Source organism: Plectropomus leopardus, chromosome 19 (genome assembly GCF_008729295.1).
Source record: "Plectropomus leopardus isolate mb chromosome 19, YSFRI_Pleo_2.0, whole genome shotgun sequence".
NCBI lineage: Eukaryota > Metazoa > Chordata > Actinopteri > Perciformes > Serranidae > Plectropomus > Plectropomus leopardus.
This window is the reverse complement of record NC_056481.1, coordinates 2,889,582-2,911,219: the sequence shown is the minus strand read 5'-3', so window position 1 is coordinate 2,911,219 and position 21,638 is coordinate 2,889,582. Positions and strand designations below refer to the sequence as shown.

General features: G+C 38.5%; 1 protein-coding gene across 1 annotated transcript in view; it reads right to left on the bottom strand.

Moving 5' to 3' along the window:
- Positions 1-2,226: 2,226 nt before the first annotated feature.
- Positions 2,227-21,638, bottom strand: part of LOC121958681 (corticotropin-releasing factor receptor 1-like) — a 70,485-nt gene continuing 51,073 nt past the window's right edge. The window contains exons 7-14 of the mRNA XM_042507768.1: positions 18,701-18,821; positions 16,601-16,754; positions 14,383-14,443; positions 13,365-13,437; positions 9,481-9,566; positions 8,230-8,365; positions 7,907-7,948; positions 2,227-2,755 (exon numbers count right to left, since the gene is read on the bottom strand). Of these exons, the coding sequence (XP_042363702.1) occupies positions 2,615-2,755; positions 7,907-7,948; positions 8,230-8,365; positions 9,481-9,566; positions 13,365-13,437; positions 14,383-14,443; positions 16,601-16,754; positions 18,701-18,821 (814 nt within the window). The 3' untranslated portion in view covers positions 2,227-2,614. The remainder of the gene's footprint in view (positions 2,756-7,906; positions 7,949-8,229; positions 8,366-9,480; positions 9,567-13,364; positions 13,438-14,382; positions 14,444-16,600; positions 16,755-18,700; positions 18,822-21,638) is intronic.

The following is a 21,638-nucleotide window of genomic DNA, read 5'->3' as shown; positions in this document are numbered from 1 at the left end:
AAAAAAAAAAAAGATATCACAACAATTTTATTATTTTGTGATCTCAAGAAAACAAAAACTTGCTTTGTGTTATATTGAGTTAATTCATGTGAATTCCCAAGGAAATAAAAGGCCATTTCTCAAATGACTTTTGTTTTCTTAAGATCGCAAATTATTATACAGATACACCTCATTTCAGTTGTCACAATCACTTTCACGACCGTCTGTTTTAAAAAACAAACAGTTGTGTAATTTTGGTTTCTAAAGTTACGTAATCAGAGCAGATAATCTTGTTTCATGGTAGAAAAAAACGAGAGGTTGACCAAAAAAAACATTTTAAGTAATTAGAGGGGAAAAACTTTTGTTGTTTTTTTCCCCATGATAACGGGTTAATTATCATGTCTCTTTAAAACAATAAAATAATTATTTTGTTATCACCAGATAATGGCAATAAATAAATAAATTAATAAAAAATTGTAAATGCTGCAGTTCTCGGCTTCCGTACATATGAACTGCTTCCCCGTTGAATAAAGTCCTCAGCTCGTCGTTCTCCTCGTCCGGCTTGCTGGTAGAGAGGCAACAATAGTAAGTCTCTTTATTCAGCTGAAGAGTTTTGTTCCAAAAAACACTAAAACATCCATTTAAATTCATCCTCAACCTCATAAACAAATAATCTGAACACAAAATCTTTTAACACGAAGAAACTAAACCGTTTTATGTAAAGAAGTAGTGTTAAGTACTAATACTACACAGTAAATATACTCTTTTACAGATAAAAGTCCTACATTGTAAATGTTACTTAAGTAAAAGTATCTAAGTATAATCAGGGAAATGTACCTTGAGTATTAAATGTATAGTAGTGTTATACTATTGAATATTATATTATTAAGTGTGTAAGATTTTGGGCGGTTTTTTTTTTTGGCATCCAGCAGTGAGGATTAGAGATTACAACCAGCTGAAACTTCTCCTGGTTAGAATTTTTTACTGACTTCAAAAAAACAAAGAAACCAGGTGATTAAAATCGGTAAAAACACTAAATAAAGCACTTTCATGATAGAAAAAAGTGTTTTTCTGATGCTGCAGGTGGGCTTCTAACTGCAAAAACACAAATGCTCCCATCTATAGCAAGATATAAACTGCTCATTCAAAGGTAACGAAAACACAAAACATTCCTATTTTCAGTTTTTATACACTAAAGAAAATATGCTGTTGATATATTATATCCCATTTCTGCCAATATATCCCCCTAAATCCTAAATCCTAAATCCTAAATGCTACACACAGGACCTTTAAATGAGTGAGAGAGAGGTGTCGAGCTCAAAAATGTTCAAGAAATGAGTAAACAATGACAAGAATATTAGCAGAAAATAAGAAAAAATGAAAAAAGAAAAAAATGACCTTAAGAAAGTGCAAAACATGTATATATATGTATATAATGTACATATATGTGTGTGTGTGTGTGTGTGTGTGTGTGCGCGCGTTTGTTTCTTGTTCATATAATATGTAAGTGTTAAAATCATAAATAGTTTTCTTGACATTTTCCCCTATTTAAAAAACAAAACTAAACTAATAATCCCACCCAGCTATTTTCAGGTCATTTTCTTGTCACCTTGAATTAAAATGTTTTGCAATTTGCGAGACATTTCTCGTCAAGTTGCTCATTAGCTTTTTTCCAAAAGAAATCTAACCGATTTCCTGAGGTTTCAGAGGTTTAGATGCACGTGAGTCAAAACACAAGAAAACTGATGTGGATTCAGGTTTTAAAGGGTTAATCAACTTTCTTTTAATGGACTAATAGTTTCAGCTGTACACGTATTAACTGCTGAGCAGTTAAATTAATGAAAAATAAACATATTTACAAACTCCTTTTGTTTGTCTTTAATAAAAATCTTAATTTGTTAAGTGAATAAAGCTGTCAGAGACGTACGATACTCCCTCGCAGATGGAGTAGAAGTACGTTATAATCCATAACTGATCTGTCTTTATGCTAAGCTACGCTAACCGCCTCCTGATTTCATACTTTTCCGCAGACGTGCTCGACTTTTATTTTGTTATTTTGGAACAAAACTCTTCAGGTGGAAATTTATGGAATGTGTTAAACTTCCTGGAAAGTTGATGAAAGTAGCACGACTGCAGCGAGCTGACGGAGAACAGAGGAAGAAAGAGCACGACACCAAAATAACAAACACTACCAACAGACAATAAAAAAACTGAAAATAAAGTCATTTTAATAAGTTATTTCTCTGCGTTTGGGTCCGCTGTCGGCTGGGTGGGATCCGGCGCGGTCCGGCCACACGAGTTCTCGCTGACGTCAGAAACAGAAAGTGTGCAGGCAGGAACACATCGACGGCAGGCAAACGTTACAGAAAACAGTGCTGTACATTCACACCCAGATTCAAAGTCAAACCTGGTCATCTTTTGATCCACTAACCTCTCGTCCCGCAGAGTCCGCAGCGTCCTTTAGCTCCGTGTTCGTCCATTCTCGGCTCTGCGAGCGTCCCTCCTGAGGATCGCAGACTGACGCAGCTCTGCAGCCCGCCGCTCTAAGTGCTCTCCAGCGATGTGTTAGAAAACGATGACGACAGCTGGTGGTGGGGTGGGGGTGGGGGGCGTATCCATGACGACGGCGGTCTCCTCATAGTGACGTGGACTGCTTGATGCTGTGGAAGCTGACCCGTGAAGGTGAGGTGGGGATGGACATGGCCTGGGTCATCCGGGCTCGGATCGAGTGCTGCTCCTGCCAGCGGTGGAACCGCTTCCTCACAGCTGAGCGCACCTGCAAACCGCAAACCAACAGAGCTATGACAGGGCTGCTGCAGCTGAAGGCGAAGTGGATTTAAGACGTTTTCGGACTTTTTTAACGCCACTCGGAATTACGCACGCTCGCAGAGCTTGTTAATGCTGCAGGTCCAGAGAGCTAACACTGATTTAGGAAACAGTGTTTTCAGATTCTTTCCACCGAACACATGAACCTCATTCCCACCTGCTGTATTCCCACTGCCACTGAAATTACCGCCTTTCTATCAGCTGTGTGTGTGTGTGTGTGTGTGTGTGTGCGTGTGTGTGTGTGTGTTGTCTTGTTTGTGTGTCTGGACAGGCAGGAAAAAAGGTAAACAAACAGAGATCTTTGAAAACTTTTCAGTGGTTTCTTCTCTTTCTATATTTCTCTTTCTGGGTGCAGATGTGTTTGGATCTGTGTTTTAGCTGCTTAGGAGGAGATGGAGGGTAATTAGTGACAACGCACCATTGCATCTTGCGGGTTAAGGAGCTGAAATTACTGCATTCACCCAAGTGCCAGAGGCAATAAAAACTAGTCTCTATTGACCCGGGTGTAAATGCCGATTGTGCATTAAAAAGCCAGACGTAAGCGGGTGTTAGCAGGTTTTTTGTGCCGTGGGGATGAGACTAGGGACTGAATTGCAGTTTAAGCTGAATCTTGATAATCTGGTCCCAATGAGTCAGTTCAAAAATCTAGTAAAACACTGACTGATTTAACTTATTTTATATACAGTGACTGATACAGTACATTTGAAATTGTTTCATGTTTTTAATATGAACTCAGGTATCTCTTGAATTAAGATCTCCATCTCAATAGAAATTACCTGATTAAATGAAGTATATGTATATATATAACACAGGAGTAATGTCTTTGTATGTTTTAGTGCCTCTCCTGGCAGAAATGGACTTCAAAATAAATCAGTCTGCAGTGTAGAGGAAGAATTACACCTAACCAGCACATTTCATGTATTTTGTAAAAAGAATCTATTGCAGCAACATGCTATAAATCCCTGTAATGCTGATTAAAAAGGTTCCTCCTCCTCGTCTCTGTGATCCAGAATCAATCGTCCCATGTGTCCCTCTGCTGAACATGCTGCCTCCACTAATAAGAAAACAACACGGAGCTTTAACCTAAAAATCTGATCCACGTTAAACAATCATTTCGCCACACTGTAACATTTTAGATCTCCATTCATCAGCGGCGTCGTGTTTGGCCGCTGTCCTCTGTAAAGACCATTTAATCCTCCGCACACATGTTTTAAGACTAAATGTTTTCCTTTTCTGCCGATTGTGACCGCAGGTTTCCTTTGTTCATCTGTCTCATTTATTTTCACCGATTCAGCCTGAAACAAAACACTAAATCAATATCCCGTGTAAGCTGCACGCGCTGGTTAAGCCCCCAGTTGGAGCTACAACACGGTCCGTGATGAGATGTTCATTCATCATCCAGCGGCGGTAACTAAAGGCCAGCAGTCAGCTGATGTCACATCCATGTGCTACTGGAGGAAGAGCTTGTAAAGTAATGATTGTTCTGTGATGAGACGCTGGACTCAAACAGCAGATTAGGATTCAAGCTGAGGAGCCACCCGGCTGCTGTGATTAAACCTAAAGATCTGACATAATCCTCGCTGTCATGATGAAAAAGGTCAAGTGATAATAAAATTATCTTTATGAGACATCCGGCATTATTTCACAGGTTTTCGGGAAAGCCAAAGGGGTATTGATCGGAGCTTTGAGAGGATAATGTGTTAATTAATTTATACTTTTCTGTATAAAGCCGCCCTGTCTGAGATAAAACCTTTAAAGGACCTAACATCTATTTGCTCAATCAGTTTTGTAATAAAACTGATGAGGTCACACACTGACGAGAGAGATTTTCTACCAAAGTCTGACAGTGGCTTTGAGGTTTTTGGGAAAAAGACTAAATTCAGCAATTCATCAATAACAATGTGACAGCAGCTGTCGATTTGTTCACTGACAATCGAATCTGATCGTCCACACCTGTTGGATTGTTAATGGAGGTGTCATAATTCTTCTAATCCATAATTTGATTAGTATTTTAATTTTAAGGTCCCAATTCAATTCAATTTTAAATTTAAATTAGGCCTGTCAGCGTTAACATGTTAATTTTCTTTTTCTTTTTTTAAATCATGTGAATCACCAGGCAACGCTCCCATCTTTAAGGGGCTGTTTTTGCTGCACGGGGCTGAGTTTTAAAGCTACAGTGGCATTTACACCGCCTTAAGGGGGGAACGTCACGCCGTTATGCCGCCTCGCTGTTCTGTATATTGCGTCCAATTGCTGGCTGTGTTCATGCATATGGCATAACATTTGGCAAGACTGTGTATTTTTGTTTAATCTTTGAATTTCCTGCTCAGCTCCTACAATAAGTCTAAAATGCACTGTGGAAACTAAATTGTTAAATTCAGACTGCTAAGGTCAAAAAATGGTTGAAACCCATTTAAACTGCATTTTTTGATCCCACAGCCATCAAAGTGTGAAAATATGCATTATATTATTTCTGGGCTTTGCCTTGGAATTTGCAATTTTTACTATTTTCCACCTGATGATATATTTATATATTTTTTAACCATACTTGGCATATTAAGAAAATACATGCTATTTCCACTTGGTGCACTGTCACAATCAATGTTGCTGCAAATCTCTGACATATCCCAGGCCATCATCATTAAAAAAAGCTGCTTGGCAAATAGTATACTGAAAATAATTATTTTCTTGTGGGTTGTTTTGGATTTTTTTCATCTAAAAACATAGTGGCATCATGACAAAAAACTGACATTTAAAGGGTTAAAATCCTGAAAATTAATAAATATTATATATTTTTGATTTGGAGTGATGTTGGTTAAAAATAAACTCAATGAGTAGAAAATTATATTAACGTATGATGTTTCTTAAAGCTTGATTCTGAGAAGCAGAGTGACACGAGTGTGTGTAATATTAAAGCGGGCCCTAAGGGTGTGTATTTTATTTTGAAATATGTCTTTAAATATTGTTTTAAGAAGCAGCATGACTCCGTTGGTCCGCCGCTCTGGTCCAGACTAAAAAAACTCAACAACTACTGGATGGACTGTTATAAAATTTGGTACAAATTTCCCTGTCTCTCTTTTAGGATGAACTGTAATAACTTTGGTGATCTCTTTCACGTAAGTGTTTGTTTATTCTTGATTTAAGAGCGGATCCACGGTACGAGCCTGAAGCTTCACGGCCTGTTCTGTAACATCTGTTTCACGTCTGTTATATGTTCTGTTTGTTTAGTGTAAAAAACTAAACTATGAAATAATTGTTTGCATTAGTGTGCTTGTTAGTGCGAGGACACATCTGGAGAGATTGTGCAAAGACGGGAGGAGGGACAGTTACAGATAAGGGAGTTTTGGAAGAGGGAAAAAAGACTGATGTATGAATCTTTTTCTTTCCGTTTCTCTAACTTGTGCAAGTGTGGCAAATGATACATTTTCATCCCCAAAAACAGGAATTATGTAACAAAAACATGTCACAAACTAGAATTACCACCTGGCGGTTCTCTGCCTCCACGCACCCGTCAATTTGCACTCAGTTTAAATCTGTGAAATCATAAATGCGTCACACACATCTTCCCCCCCGACAGAGCAGAAGATTTCTACATCAGCACCGTTTCAAGATTAGTGTCACCAATTCGGAATCTGACCGAATGTCTCGTTTGTCCCTGAGATTTGACGTAATGACCAGAAAACATTATGTCATAGCAAAGTTGACTGTTAACCTTTGATATAAAATGTCATCACATCATCATTTCATCCTTTTAGACATTTGTGTAAAATTCTGTCATAATTAGTGTAGGAATTCCAGAGGTGACCCTGACCTTTTACCTTTAGACCACTAAAATCTAGTCAGTTCATTCTTGAGTCCCAGTGGATGTTTTTGCCAAATATGAAAACATTCCCTCAAGGCATTCTTGAGATATTGCGTTCATGAGAATGAGACGGATGCAAGAAAACAGTGACCTTGGCCTTTGACCTATGACCTGCCAAATTCTAATCAGTTTAACTGTGATGTTCAAGTAAACATTTGTGCTAAATTTGAAAAAGTTCCCTCAAGGAGTTTTTGAGATTTCGCCTTCACAACAATGAGAAAGATGAGGTCACATTGACCTTGACCTTTGACCACAAAAATCTAATCAATTCATCCTAACGTTCATGTCGACATTTCTGCCAAATTTGAAATAATCCCCTTAGGGCATTCTTCAGATATTACATTCACAAGAATGAGACAGACGCAAGGTTGCAGTGACCTTGAACTTTGACCACAAAAATCTAATCAGTTCATCATTACATCCACTCAAACATTTGGATGTACATTAAAAAAGAAGAAATCTCTGAAGGTGTTCTTGAGAGTTAGAGTTTACAAGAATGAGACAAATGAGGTCACAGTGACCTTGACCTTTGACCTATGACCACTAGAATCTTATCGGTTCATCCTTGAGTCCAAGTGGACGTTTGTGCCAAATTTGCAGATGTAATGCTTTTGGCCATGGGGACATTTCATGAAAAACAGCAATACCTTGCAAAATACTACTACTAGACACAATAATACTACTTTGGGGTAACGGAGTAATTTTTGATTTAATTTTTTTTTTTTATACCTGGTGTTTTATTTGTTAAATTGACTAATATTTATCCTTGCAAATTTTTATTTTATTTTATTTTTTCTATATTGTTTCAATTTTGCTGTGAAGCACTGCATGTTTGCATGGAAGGTGCTATATAAATAAATAAAGTTGATGAGAATAATGAGACTACTAATATTAATATAAATAATAATATCACACATTAAAGGCAGCATTTCCACATCCATGCATATTCATATTTCTGTGCTATTCTGAGAGGGTTTCACTCCGTATTTCTCTGCGTGACCAAATTAAGGCTGACACTGTCATAAAGAGTAGAGAGTGATGTCACTTACACATGACAAGTCTTAATTGTGCCCTAAATATAAGTGCTCCGGGCTTTATCACTCAATTCCCTCTAATAACACACAGCAACAGCCACCAAAAGAGAGAGTGGGAGCGCCTGAAGACGGGTAATATAAAAAAGTGTTTGAAGCAGGGCGAGCACAAAATGTTTGATCAATAGACGGACTTGAATCAGCTTACCTCGCTGTTCAGGAAGCAGTAAAACACCGACACAAAGAAGCCCTGTGTGGAGAGGAGGAGGGAGATAAACAGGGACAAAACATCATCAAAAAAAGGAGGGCATTCAAAACATCAACGCCCTGATCCCGTTTTAATCGCATGCACAGCCGCTTATCACACACCATTCATTCATTCAATCATCTCCAGAGAGGGACAATTCTGCGGTCCACTCACTACAATTACTGTCTCTGTACACAAATACGGCCACACAAAAAGATGATATTATCGCTTTGTCCCTGGGAGCTTTTAGGGATGTCAGCATTTGTTTGGGGGATGAGTCGTACCTGGAAGGACTCCAAAAAAGAGTTGAAATATATGAAGACGATTTGAGAGATTTCGTCTTCGCCTGGGTTCACGAAGAACAGCATGTAGGTGATTCCCAGGAGAGGAAGCAGCACCAGCGTCGCCTTCACAGCTTTCCTGCACCGAAATCAGACAACCATGACAGAGAGACGTTTGTCTACAGGCACGACTGGTTTCTGCAGCACCTGTACCACCTTCACCTGACTCCACAGATCAAATACAAAACATGAATAATTTTAAGAGTGCACATACAGGAGCATCAGCTTCTTTATGGATCTTTGTGTCTGTTTTGTATATTAATTGTCAATTTATTTACAGGTTTAGTTTATATGTATGAGTTGTTGGGTGATAGTTTTATCATTTTTATAGTTTTATTCATTTTTATTTATTCCCTTTGTACCAGTAGTTGTACTTAAATTTCATTGTGCAGCTGTTCAATGACAATAAAGGCATTTAACTTCATTTAAGTTCAATTCAATTCTATGAAGTGCATGTAGATACAGCAGCCAGTAGTTTCTCAAATCCTTGCTACTTTTTTGCTATATTTTTCGATTTTTTCGACTCCATGGCCCCTTCTGCTGAAGCAGGAGTTTTCAACAACAGAGAAGCACTCATCAACATCGGGAAAGGTTGAGCAGACCGCAAGAGGATCTCCACCAACGACATACGCCGAGCGGCCAGTAAGACCAGAGGGGAGAAATGAAACCGAAAGCACCGGACAAAGAGAGGGAGGAGAGCCGGCATCAGGGCGAGGCTGACCCGACTTGGACCGAGAGCTGTTCCTCTACCGAGCCTTCTTCTGGTTAATGTCCGCTCACAGGAGAGTAAAGTGGATGAGATGTGATTGAGGTTCATTAAGAGAATCAGAGACTGCTCTGCACACATCTTCACTGAGACATGGTTAACCCCTAACATCCTGGATCAAGCTGGTGCACTGGATGGGCGGACTTTGTTCAGAGCTGACAGGACACAAGACTCTGATGCAAATTCAAAAAATACACTGCAGGAATTGAATGATGCCATTAGCAGCAACATGCCCAAAGCAATCGGATTTAATTTTCATAGTAGCTGCTGATTTTAATCAATTTATCCTTCAACGCCAAAGATGTAGCAGGATCAAGGACAAATGTTATTTCGTTTTTTTTTTAAACTTTGTTTAAAAAAATGACAAATAAATATACCTTCTGCCTTCTAAAAGTTTATTCTCCTGCAGGTTACACGCTAATATTTACCTGTACTGGATTGTCTCTGACGTGGTGGAGGCTCGCAGTTTGGTCATCAGGATTCTCACAATGTTGAACAGGAAAATGAAGTTGATCTGTTAGGAAAATCAGATACAGTGATGAATGTGAGACTCTTTTTTTCAGTTACGAAAGGCTGTTTGGTAGGAGAACTAGAGATTTGTACGGGCGATCTTCGCAGTTCAAATCACAAAAAAACATAAAGGGAGATGGACTTTTGAAACGCAGTTTGAATGGTAAGAATCCGTTCAGCCACTGTGGAGATATTAATGTCTAAAACTGCCTCTCTTGCCTGCAAATTGGATGGCGTACATTTCAAAGAATCAGCATCAGTCGGCTATAAACTGCAGGTGATTTGAACATATTAACCTACATGGAAACACGCATTAAACATGTGACCACGGGCAAAAACATTGCTGAGAACATAAAACCCTTTGAGAGGTCTCCTTAATGAGTCATATTAAGAGGATATGAAGCTGGGGAACATAGATCTGCTCCCTGGCAGCCGGAGGGAAGAAAGATCAATGAAACTGCATCATGGTAGTTAATACATGGACACGTTCAGTATGTAGAAAAACAAACTGGAAACCTGTAAAATTAACCACATGTTGTGTCGACTTGCTAACTGACACAAACTCCAGAGATATTTGCTTTCTTGCTTAAATCCTATAAAATGAAGAAAACTCCGTCCGTCCGTCTAAATCCATTTTTCACCCCCATGTGTTGCCCAGTCATTATGAAATTACACATTGGCCTTGAGAATTACCATAGTTAGAGTCTGACAAAGTCCTTTGTCTCATTCACTTACTGCCCATGCTTGTTTATATAAAAATACCATAGACCACGTTCCGCGTTCACGCTTTTACGTGTGTCTGTGTGGGCGCCATATTGGGGAGGTCAAGATCCGCAAGTAAACAAATACATGTAAATTGAAAGATGCAGATTTTACTACTAAACTTCCCGTGACTCACTTAAATTTGAACTAATTTTCATGAAATTTCTTCCGTTATAAACATCAGAAAATGAACGTGGTTACTTTCTTTTTTTTAATATTGGGTTGTGTTGTTTATGTGCTAACTAGGTAGCTAACTGACGGTCTTGCGATTTCCCGTTTTGAATGATTGTTACAGTCTACCCCCGTCTGCTGGTATGGAGGGGAATCTCTTCTCACGCAGGTGCAGAAGATATGTGCTGGTGACGGTCGGTTTGTGTATTTCTGTGCAACTTTTTGGCTCAGACACGACAACTTAAGGCGACGCGAGGCGATGCATCAAGGGGCTTCCTTCACTGCTAATTCTCAGATGTGGGCTCGGTGTGTTTTTTGTGGACATGGGGCTTTAGCTTCTGTTTTCTTGTTGTTTTGTTTAAGCCAAATTATAACTTATCTGTTACTATAATTTGTTTGGTGGCATTATTACATGCACTTATCAGCAGTGGTGGACTCTGGTTATCTGAGGAGCATGGGAAAAAAACAAAAAGGGCAAAAACAGGCAGAAAGTTTTCTAGCATGTGGAGCAGCTTATATGGCGCTGCGTCATGTTCTCTCCACTGAAGGACGCCCTGGAGAGCACTTTTCATGTTTTATCTTCCATCAGGGCATCCAAGAGGGCACTTTATCAGGGTTTTTTAAAACACTGGTCGAAGTTGTTTTTCTCATTCTTTATTCAAGTTCTATTTTTCTTTCTTTTCTCTCCTTTGTTTTACACCTTATTAATTTTGTTTTCTGTTTACTGATATTGTATTTTTCTGTCCTACTTTAATTGGTTGTCTCCGTGTTAAATGTTTCACATTAGGAGGGCCACTCGACAAGCCACTTATGTTTTTTTTTAACTTCCAAACCATTGTGTACAGCATTAATTGTGTTTCTTGTCATTGATTTATATGTTATTTTGTAATTATGTGCAATTAAATACATTTTTAAAAAGCCATTGTTGGTTTTCATCTGTTTTGGGGATTTGCTGACAATATGAAAAACATAAAATATGTCAGCCTCATCCTTTATTAATGCTAAACACAGTTTCTTTGTTATCTTAAGTATTTCTTGGGATGAATTTTCCCACAACATGATGAATGACAAAATCAGTAGCTCATGCAATAGGTGTGAATGATGTAACCCGGGAGCAAAAATAGCTGCAGGAATAGTTTCCAGGGCCGGCTGACCTGACCTTGGCCTGAACAGATGCATGGCAATCTTTCAAGAACCCTCCGTTCCACCGGTGCTCACCGAGCCCCTGCATTACAGCTTACGTTAACATTTTTAATAACATCCTGTATTCATCCCTTATAGCGGTGCATCATTTTATTGCTGACATTTGAAGCCACCGATGGTGAAAAAGGCATGTAAAGTTCAGAGCCGCAGCAGCCAGACAGGAGATACCACAAATATTCTGGTGACCTGACGATGATCCTGCAGGATCAAGAGCTCGGCACACAGATAAAAAGCCTTAGAGAAGCTGCCATTGTAAGCAAAACATTTTTGGTGAAAGTAGCAGAGAGATATTGAAGGAGGCAGATGTGTGCTTTAGGGACGAGTTGAACAGGAGAGGCAGAAACACAAGTGCCTCTTGGAGAGATGACTTTTTCAACTACAGAGAGAGAAGATAAGAGAACGGGCTGTTTCTGATGAGGACGGGAAGGTCAGTCCACCACTCGAGCCCCAGCAGAGAGAGACGAGTCCAGACTAAGCAGAGAGACAGTTAAATCACCACAGTGGGGGGAGACAGCGCTCAGACAAACAATGCTCAGAAAGCGAGGACGTGCATGTGGACCACAACTGAGGACAGCACTTAAAAAGTTTCCTTCAGTGAAAGACGCAGTACAAATAAAGTCCTGCGTTCAAAATAAAATTAAAAGGTTTATGCATCAAAGTACTAAAAGTGAAAGTATGCATCGTGCAGAATGACCTGTTTTAGAGTGACATTTATTGGTATTTTATTTATAATATACTGGTTCCTAGTGACTATTGTCACTCTACTGCACATACACATAGCTGTACTATAAACGCTCTCACACACACACACATACATATTTATTAGGGCTGTCAAAATAATGCATACTTTTTTTTAATTGTTGCTGTTATTTGGGTTTTTGTTTGGTTTTGGTTTGCCTTTTCATTTTCTGGTATACCATATGTGCTGCCATAACTATTTTATTTATGTGTAATATCTTTTATAATTAAAAACACTGTTTAAAAAAAGAAAAAAAAGTACTTTCCACTCCTGGAAGACTGTGGCCAGTATTTCTTAGGCGCAGCCAGGAGGGAGTTACTGTAGTCCAGACGAGAGATGACTAAATCTTGTTCAAGGAGTGGCTCAGTCCCCAGACAATCTGCAAAATCTGCAGGATCATTCAGCATGAGCCCTGCTGGAGGGCTGGTCGTCTGCTTCACATGGACTGTTTGCAGGGTGAAGAAGAGTCACAATAACATCGCTGTGCTCCTGCAGGTGCTTCATGTTATATTGTCTCACTAATTTAAAGTTCAGCTGCTGGATGCTGACAGAGAGTGACAACACACACATTCAGAACAGTTAACACCCGCAAAAATAATGAAATGAAAGCATGAAAATGTCCCCTCAGGGTATGGAAATAACCAGAGATCATTCCTAATAAGTTCAAACAAGACTCAACTTGGATTTCACTGTTGTTTTCCAAAAGGATTCCCCATATTTCTCCCAAGGTGCCAAGCTGCAGAGATTTAAACGTTACGCTCGGTGGGTAAAGTGTCAGAGCTTCACATTTATCACCACTAACGTGAAAAATGTGTTGCGGTTTCCAACATTTTACGCCTGTCAGCCATTTAAAAGACATAATAAAGACTAATTGTATCGGCGGATTTTATGTAAAATACTGCAGGATGTAAAGAAAAAAAGACTCACCACTAAGACAAGAATCATGGGACCCTGGTAGATGTAGTCTGTGTAGACGCCGGCGCGCTTCCCAAACCAGCACCTGAAACCAAAACACAGATCATGTTTACTCCACAGCTAGATGTAATTATATTGTCACTCATCGTTCTTCATAAAGAATTCCCCTCCAAGTTCGGGACTTTTTGTCAGGAGTTTAAACACATTAATTACAGAGCATTCGGGATGAGTCTTTGAAACACAAACCTCTTTAGATACCACACTGTACAAAAGTATCCTGTACTATCGAGTTGTTTCTGTTCATATTTGAGTCTTATTTTCTTGAAACAAATAAAAACTGACCAGTATAATTAGGCTTTCTAAGGAAAGTGATTCTATGATTAGTGCCTCTATCTTGAAATGAGAGGAATGGGTTGACAGACAAGGTGCTGACACTTTGCGCCCCAAAGCTTCACTGTCAGGCGAGTGAGAGAGAAACCGTGTGATTCACTGCTTCACCGTAAAGTGGTGAGAGACCATCCACTTCATAGATGAGGGCGAGATGGGATCCCACCAATTTCAGCGGGTCAGGTGAGAGAGACACTGCGCGCCACGGAGCTTCAGTGTTACGTGAGAGTGAGCCAAGTGTGCCTCCAGAAACATACAATGCTAACATTTTCTACTGGCAGCTGAGCTGAGATTTGTGGGTTATTTTGACAGTAAGAAAAATATTTAAAACAATACCAACCTCATTCATTTAATAACACTTTAAGGACTTTAATTAGATATTTTTCAGTGCTTTTAAAAAATCCATTTCCACCTGTCTAATAGGTGCAAGAAGAGACCACTTTATATCAATCAAGCCCTAAGCACTCGCTGGCCACAGGGGTAATGTGTAATTAAGAATATTATACAATGCAAATGTGATTACAGCAGGTTATTAATAGACATTCATCTCCTTAATGCAATATAGTTTGACTTTGCCCGTGTCCTTCAGTTACGGGGCTCAGTTTCTTTGAATATATGAAAGGAGTCATAACAAAAGGCTTACTTCTCATTGTCGTAGTACAGCTTCCCGATCGCCCATGCCACAATGATAGGGAACGGTATACCTGTGAGGGGGGAAAAGGAAAAATGACTTCTTTCATCTTTCACTGCTACTCAGATCATAAAATATCGCCCGGGGGGGATTTCACACTGCAATATGAAATCCTTGTCTTTTTTTCTTCCACCAGCGCCTGCCAAGCTCTGTCAGATCCGATTGTTGCTTATGTGCCGTGATCCACAGATGTGAGCCAAGACGTGTCACCATCTCGACGTTTCTTTGTGAATGAGTGAAAAGCCGGACTCTGGCTGACGGTAATGCAGAGTGATCGTCTGATTTACTGACTTATAGAGAGTAGAATAGAGAGCAGACAAACAGCCGTTACTTGACCACGAAGACCTCGCCAGACGCCACGTATGTAAGTCCCTGGAAACGTTTCACTTCATTAACAAAACAGTTTTCATCAGTTTTAATGTTACAGGGTTCATTTTTACCAATAAATGTCCAGGATTTCTCCATGACTTTGTAACGAATGTTAAAGACCATACATTTTCTGACAGACCATCGATGCTCCTTAATAGTTCTTCATTTCTATATAACAGCTTTTTAAAAAATATATTATTTTAAAAAAATAAAGAATTCCGAACAGGATTAGAATTGAATATTTGATTAAAACTGAGGGATTGTTCTTTATTTTTGAGGGAGGAGGGTTGGTGCAAAAAGAGGAAGACATGTCAAGCTTAGGGGCCCGTGGGTTTGGTGGGCATTTTTTATTTAAAAAATTGTTGCCACTTTTTTTCTTGAAACATTTTTTTGTTGATTTTTTTTTCTCCTTGAAATAATTTGTTGATTTAAAAAACAAAACAAAAAAAGTGTCAAGCATCTTTTTCCCTAAATAAATGGTGATTTTTGAAGGACAGAATGGGGCTTTTTCCCCTTCTTTTTTCAACTGTGAAGACAAAATTTGGGGAATTTCTTTTTCTTTGAAAACATGCCTTCCAAACCCACGTTTTCTTCAAAAATCACCAAAATGACACCATTTTTCAGAGCCAGAAACTGGAAAAAGATAAATTATTGTTGAGTTATGAAATTCTTCGAACAAATGTGTTATTAAATGACTTTTTTAATGACTTTTCTATAACAGGGTAAAGCTAGTCTTCTAGACTTTTCCAGGCCTGGAAATTGTTGTTGCAATTGTTGCAAATTGTTGTCTGCAAATTCCACGAGTTTATCAAGTCTTTCATGATCATACGAACTCTGATTAAAAACCTAAAAGGAAAAACTTCTCTCACAAGCCCCAGATTACTTAAAAAATGTAATTTGTCTTGTCTTTTTTCTCTTGTCCATCCCCCTCTGCTTTAATGTTCATCTGCTCTTGCGGCTCGAGTGAAAGCGAAGTGAAGCAAATAAAATTTGATCTTATTTATGTTTTCACGGCACTCCTGAAATGTGCTGCCATCTCCCCCTTCACACGGAGGCTTCACGCTGCCCTGGGGGAAAATGTAATCCAGATGGCACAATACACCTAATCTCAGCCGCACATAGTTGAGTTTGACAGTGTGAAACTGGGTGTTAGTGAACTCCACACCAATACGTTTCCCAGCTGTCACGCCAAATCCTGGTATCTCCATCAAGTTAACGGCTCCCATTGTTGAAAGAATCTGTGCCTGACCTTCGGTTTGTTCTGTTAAAGTGAAAAGAAACCAAACTGACTGCAGCTAAACAAATTGTTCAACAGTTTGAGACTGCGGCTTGCTGAGAGTTTAAGGAGAAAATTGGTACCATTCTCAAAGAGAGAGGTATCAATTTTCTCATCAAGTTGTCAGATTAAATTGTATCAGACCTTTATTTAATTCTGTTGAAAGGTGACCTCTATACACAGGGACAATATTTTTGTATCAGGAGTGCTCTGGTTTTCGTTAATAGTTCATGTAGCATTGATGCACGGCGGTGTGGAGAGGCTGCAGAGCACCTCAGCTGAAATCTCAGAGCTCTGCAGCTGTTGAACTACGGAAAGTTAGCTTTATATTTGCTTTTTAAAGCCTCTGGAGACGTGGCTTGAAATAGAAAGAATGCACATCAAAGTTGAGTGTCTCATTAAGTGTGCATAAAAATCTAAATGTTCCCAACTATTAGAAAATTGAGTTGATAATAGCTCATTTTGAGGGTAATAGCATTTCTCTCCAGACTGTGATGTCAGGTGTGCAGCAGTGAGCGTACGTACACCAGCCGATGCAGATGAACATCCACTTGCGCAGCTTGTCGGTGGAGTAGGTGAGGACGATGGCGGTGTGGAGGTAGCAGCCCTCGCCAAACATCCAGAAGAAGTTTGTGGAGTGGAAATAGTTGAAGGAGGCCGTGACGAGGCGGCACCAGACCTACAAAATTAATCCTTCTGTTAAATATACCCTTAACCCTTAACCCCTTAGGGACTGTTTGGCACATTTTACGTGTTTTTCATTCTTCATTTTTTGATCATTTTTACCGTGTTCTTTCATATGGCAGAGATTTTAGCAAGATTGTGTATATAGCTCCTACAATATGTCTAAAATAAACTGTGGAAAAAAGTGTTACATTCAGACTGTAAAGTGCAAAAGATGTTTTTACCATTTTCCACCTCATTTTTACCATATTTGGCATAAAGAAAAAAAAAACATACTATTTCCAGGAGGTGTCGCTGTAAATCATTGACATATCCCAGGCTGTAACAATAAAAAAATGTACTTAGCATGTAGTATATCAAAAATAATTCATTTTTTTGTGTTTTCTTCTCATCCAAAAACCTGGTGACATTATGACAAATGTATTTATTATTTTATTATTTATTTTACTGACAAGCACTTTTAAAGTTTGACACATTTCTAACTGTAATGAAAGTAAAATTCTCAGACTTCAGTGTTTGCCAGCCTTGTTTATCATCCAGGTTTTATTTCCAGTAACAAACATGACAAAAAATTTTCAAACTCTTCTGGTGGTTCAAACTAACATCTCACTAAACACACATTATGGCACCTTTTGCTTAAACTGGAGTCCTGATGTTATTCATGCTGCTTTTCTGATGTGTTAAACTCGACCTTTGTGCCTCTCCAGAATATTTTGCATATGTTCAATTACACTGAACATCCACTGAGTGCTTTGTGCTTCTATCTGGAGTGCTGAGTGTTTGCAGACACTTTTTCAGCACAGAATCTAATGAATGCAGCAGCTGTCTCTTCAAACTCGAAACATCCTTGAAGACACCAACAAAGACAAATTCTTCAAACTCTTTCAAAGAGGTAAACAAGTACAAATTCAAGTTGTAGAAAAAATTCTTTAAATGGAGGATAATTATTTTCAGGTATTTTTGCAGGATGTCATGAACTATTCAATGAAAAAACTTTTGAAAAGACAAAAATCAACGATGTGATAGTTCGTCTCTAAATAGATTTTGTGTTGAAGGTTTTTCCGCCGTGAAGACACAAATACCAACGATGCTCAACTTAATTGTTTGGAGGCGTCTTTTACAAAATTACAGGCAGCAGGGACCAGAGTTTGTAGGATTTTAGGTCATTTCTTAGATTTAGGGACAGTTTTAGGATTTATGGACATTTTCAGATTTTCAGACATTTCTAGGAATTTAGGTGGTTTTACAATTTCAGGACGTCTCTAGGATTTAAGGACATTTCAAGAATTTTGGACATTTCTGGGATTTTAGGACATTTCTCAAAATTTAGGAGGTCTTTTGGATTTTAGGACATTTCTGATTTAGGGACGTATCTAGGATTTATAGACGTTTCTAAGATTTTCTGACATTTCTAGGATTTAGAGACATTTCTGGGATTTTAGGTCGTTTCATGGTTTTAGGGTGCCTGTAGGATGTTTCTAGGATTTTGGGACATTTCTTGGATTGTAGGATGTTTCCAGGATTTCAGCATATGCACTCTGGCGCCTCATGTTTACTAAAAGTACAAAAACAATTCTCAATGTTAATAAGTATTCTTATTGTGCCTTAGAAAATGTCTTCTACCTTACTTTATAAAAGGTTCACAAGTATACACATTAAAAAAAGCAGTTGGTCATTGTAGCTTTTATCAGACAAACTGGAGCAAAGAGCGCATTTGTTGGGGACTATTTTCAGTGGGGGATTAATCCATACTTGGGGCTGTCATATTTTGTGGGATTACATCAAATAAACTATGGTGTGTGTGTGTGTGTGTGTGTGTGTGTGCTCATGATGTCTCCTAGTGCTACAGTGTAACTCATCATTGTGTTTTTAATAGTTTTTTTATTAACAAAAATGAAGTAGTTCTTGTTGCATTGATCGAAAGCTAAAGGGATACATTACCACGTTACTTTCGTGCACCTCGGGACTCATGGTCAGTTGGACGATAAACCAGGTGGCGTTCCTCAGGATGAAGGCGGTGATGAGGTTCCAGTGGATGATGTTTCTCAGGCAGCGGATGCTCCTGTGAGGCAAACAGAGGAGAATAAACTCTATAATCTCAGATGTTTGTGGTCGATTTTTAACGTTTCTCCTGCGGTGCCGACGAAAACAACATGATTTCATGCTGAGAGGAAAAACAAAGGGCAACACGTGATCAAACTGGTGTGAAATATCTGTTTTTGTAACGTATTTGAAACAAAGGCATTAAAGGGACAGTGTATAAGGTTTAGTGGTGTTTAACAGTGCAGGTTGCAACTTCTCCTGGTTAGAATTTCTTCAGTGTTGATTGTTCAGGAGGTTTTTACTGGGAGCTGGATTATCCACAGAGGTCTCTTCCTTTAAAATCAAACAGATCAGGTGATTTAAACTGCTAAATACACTGAATAAAGCAGTTTCACATGAAGATTCAAAGGAAAAACAAACAAAAAAAGGGTGCAACGCTGCCTGGTGCAGAAGGGCTGCCAACTATGATGGCTGTTGATGATTCTCTTTAAATACGTCTTAAATAAGAGCCATAATAGCGAGAGCATTTATTCTTTCTGCAGCAGAAAGCTACAGTTTCTGTGATCCGCTTATGCACCTCTTTACCTTATGTTACCTTATCTTATGTGAGGTGGAAACGTAATTTTTTGCTGTAATTTTCCCCATAATGGCTGCAGGAGATTGTTGTTTGCATTATCCAGTGTATAAAACCATAATAGCTCGAGCATTTATTCCTTCTGCAGCAGAAAGCTAAGGCTTCCATCCTCCGTTTCACCATGATGTTTTCTCATAATGACGTCGATGTACCAAAACAAAAAAATGATGTACAGAGTTCAAATATTTTGTGCAGTGTTGAGAAATATTTTGTTTATATTTCTACATTTAAAAATCTTAGGATGTGTTTATAAATTGATTAAAAAAACCCAAACATGTCTGCTTTTTGAGCCATGTCTCATTTAGTTGCTGATCAATTTTTCTTTTTTTTTTTTTTAAAGAAATCAAACCAATTTGGTGAGTTTCAAAGGGCTAAACAAACAAGGCAGGCATTATTCTGAGCTAAAATAATGATATTCTCATTGTCGGGAATGTCTGAATTAATCATCTCTTCCTACAGAGTTTGCATATTCTCATGTATTTTAAATAAAGACATCAAACTAAAGAGCATTTAGCTATTCCTCCTCTGTGATATCACCCTTAAAGTAATCTCTGTAAAGCTGAAAATGAAGATGATGAATATGAATAATGAAGAGATGTAGCCTCCCCGGTGCCCCTCGCCCCTAATATATCAAGAAGTAACAATTCATCCGACTGTTTGCTCTCTTGTTTGTGTCATGCCCCGAACGTCTGATGTTTTTTTAATGCTGTAAATAAATCGACCCGGGGACACAATTAAAAAATCTGCCTAAGAGTGCGGGGTCGAAAAATAGAAGCACACAAGCGAGCGGACAGAACGAACCAGCCCCGGTCACAGCGGTGACAGCCTGGTTTGTTGTCACCAGCTGACGGCATTAACAGCCAGCGAACGCCGCTTCCTCCTCCACCAACCATGAATCACACGATTTATTTTTTAACATGCATCAATTCTTAATAGGTGTCACTTGCACCGGCTTTGCGCTGACTGAGCAGACGTGCATGAGAGAGATTTTTCCACTGACATTGTGCCTTTTTTCTTTCTTTTTTTTTTAGTTTTCATTAACCGTGGAAAAGAAAACAGCCTCATTAACACAACAACATGCAGAGAGAGGCTGCTGCTGTTTTGAATAATTATGACATTAGACAGGAGGAAAAAAGAAAAGCAGCCTTCAGGGTAAAAACATAAAGTTATGCATTATTGTTGTCCCACAAATAAGCAGCTTTTTCACTGCAATATATATAATGTTACTGGAGCTGCTGTTAGTGTTACAAAGGCAGCGGCTGTCGTGCCAGGAGCGATTTTTTTTCCCCCCAAATGGTCGTATTCATTACGTCGGTGACCTCACTTCCTTTGGCATCCTGCCCATGGGGTCAGCTCGGCCTGATGGGTATTAATTAAGAGGAAACACTCCTGCGGTCTTTGTCAGAAACACTGATACATGTATATAAAAAATGCATTTGTTCGTATCCCCTGTCTCTGTTAACCCTTTGAAACCTGGATGGACATCAGTTTTGTTCTCGTGCTGCGCTCAGACGCCTCTCACAAGCATTTAAACTTCTGAAACTGGAGAAAATTGGTTTGATTTCTCTCAAAAAAGTGATTTGCCACCATTTAAATTGCAAAGGAGGAGGTAGAGAGATTATTATAAGATTATCAAAACTATGGAAAACGCCCACTAAAACTATAGTTCTAACTACTATAATTTAAAATTTGAAATTATGTTAAAGAATATTATTTAATTTTATAATCCTTATTATTATTATTATTTTAAACTTTTTTTCAACATATGTTCATTATTGGGAAAATAAAGCAAAAAAATGGAAAGTAAAAACCATTTGGGCTTTTTTTTCCCAATCATTTTCATAAAATTGTAGTAATTTCTTACACATTGTTGATTGTTGCCTTTTTTCATGTTTTTGAGGCTTAATTGATCCCTGGGGGGAACAATTTAAATGAAAAGAATAAAACATAAGAATAAATTAAAAAGATGTGACATTAAAGAATATTTATGCTTTGTATTAAATACATTAAAATAACTTAGATATCTGAAATACATTAAAATAACTTACATTATATAAGTAAACTGTGTAAATATTTATGCAAAAGAAGCAAGCACACCCCAGGGGTGGGGGGAAAAAAACACTTCTTAGGTGCATCCCTGTTCTCTCTAGAAATATTATGTCTCGATGCAGAAAAGTCAATAATTGGAAGTTTAACTGATGA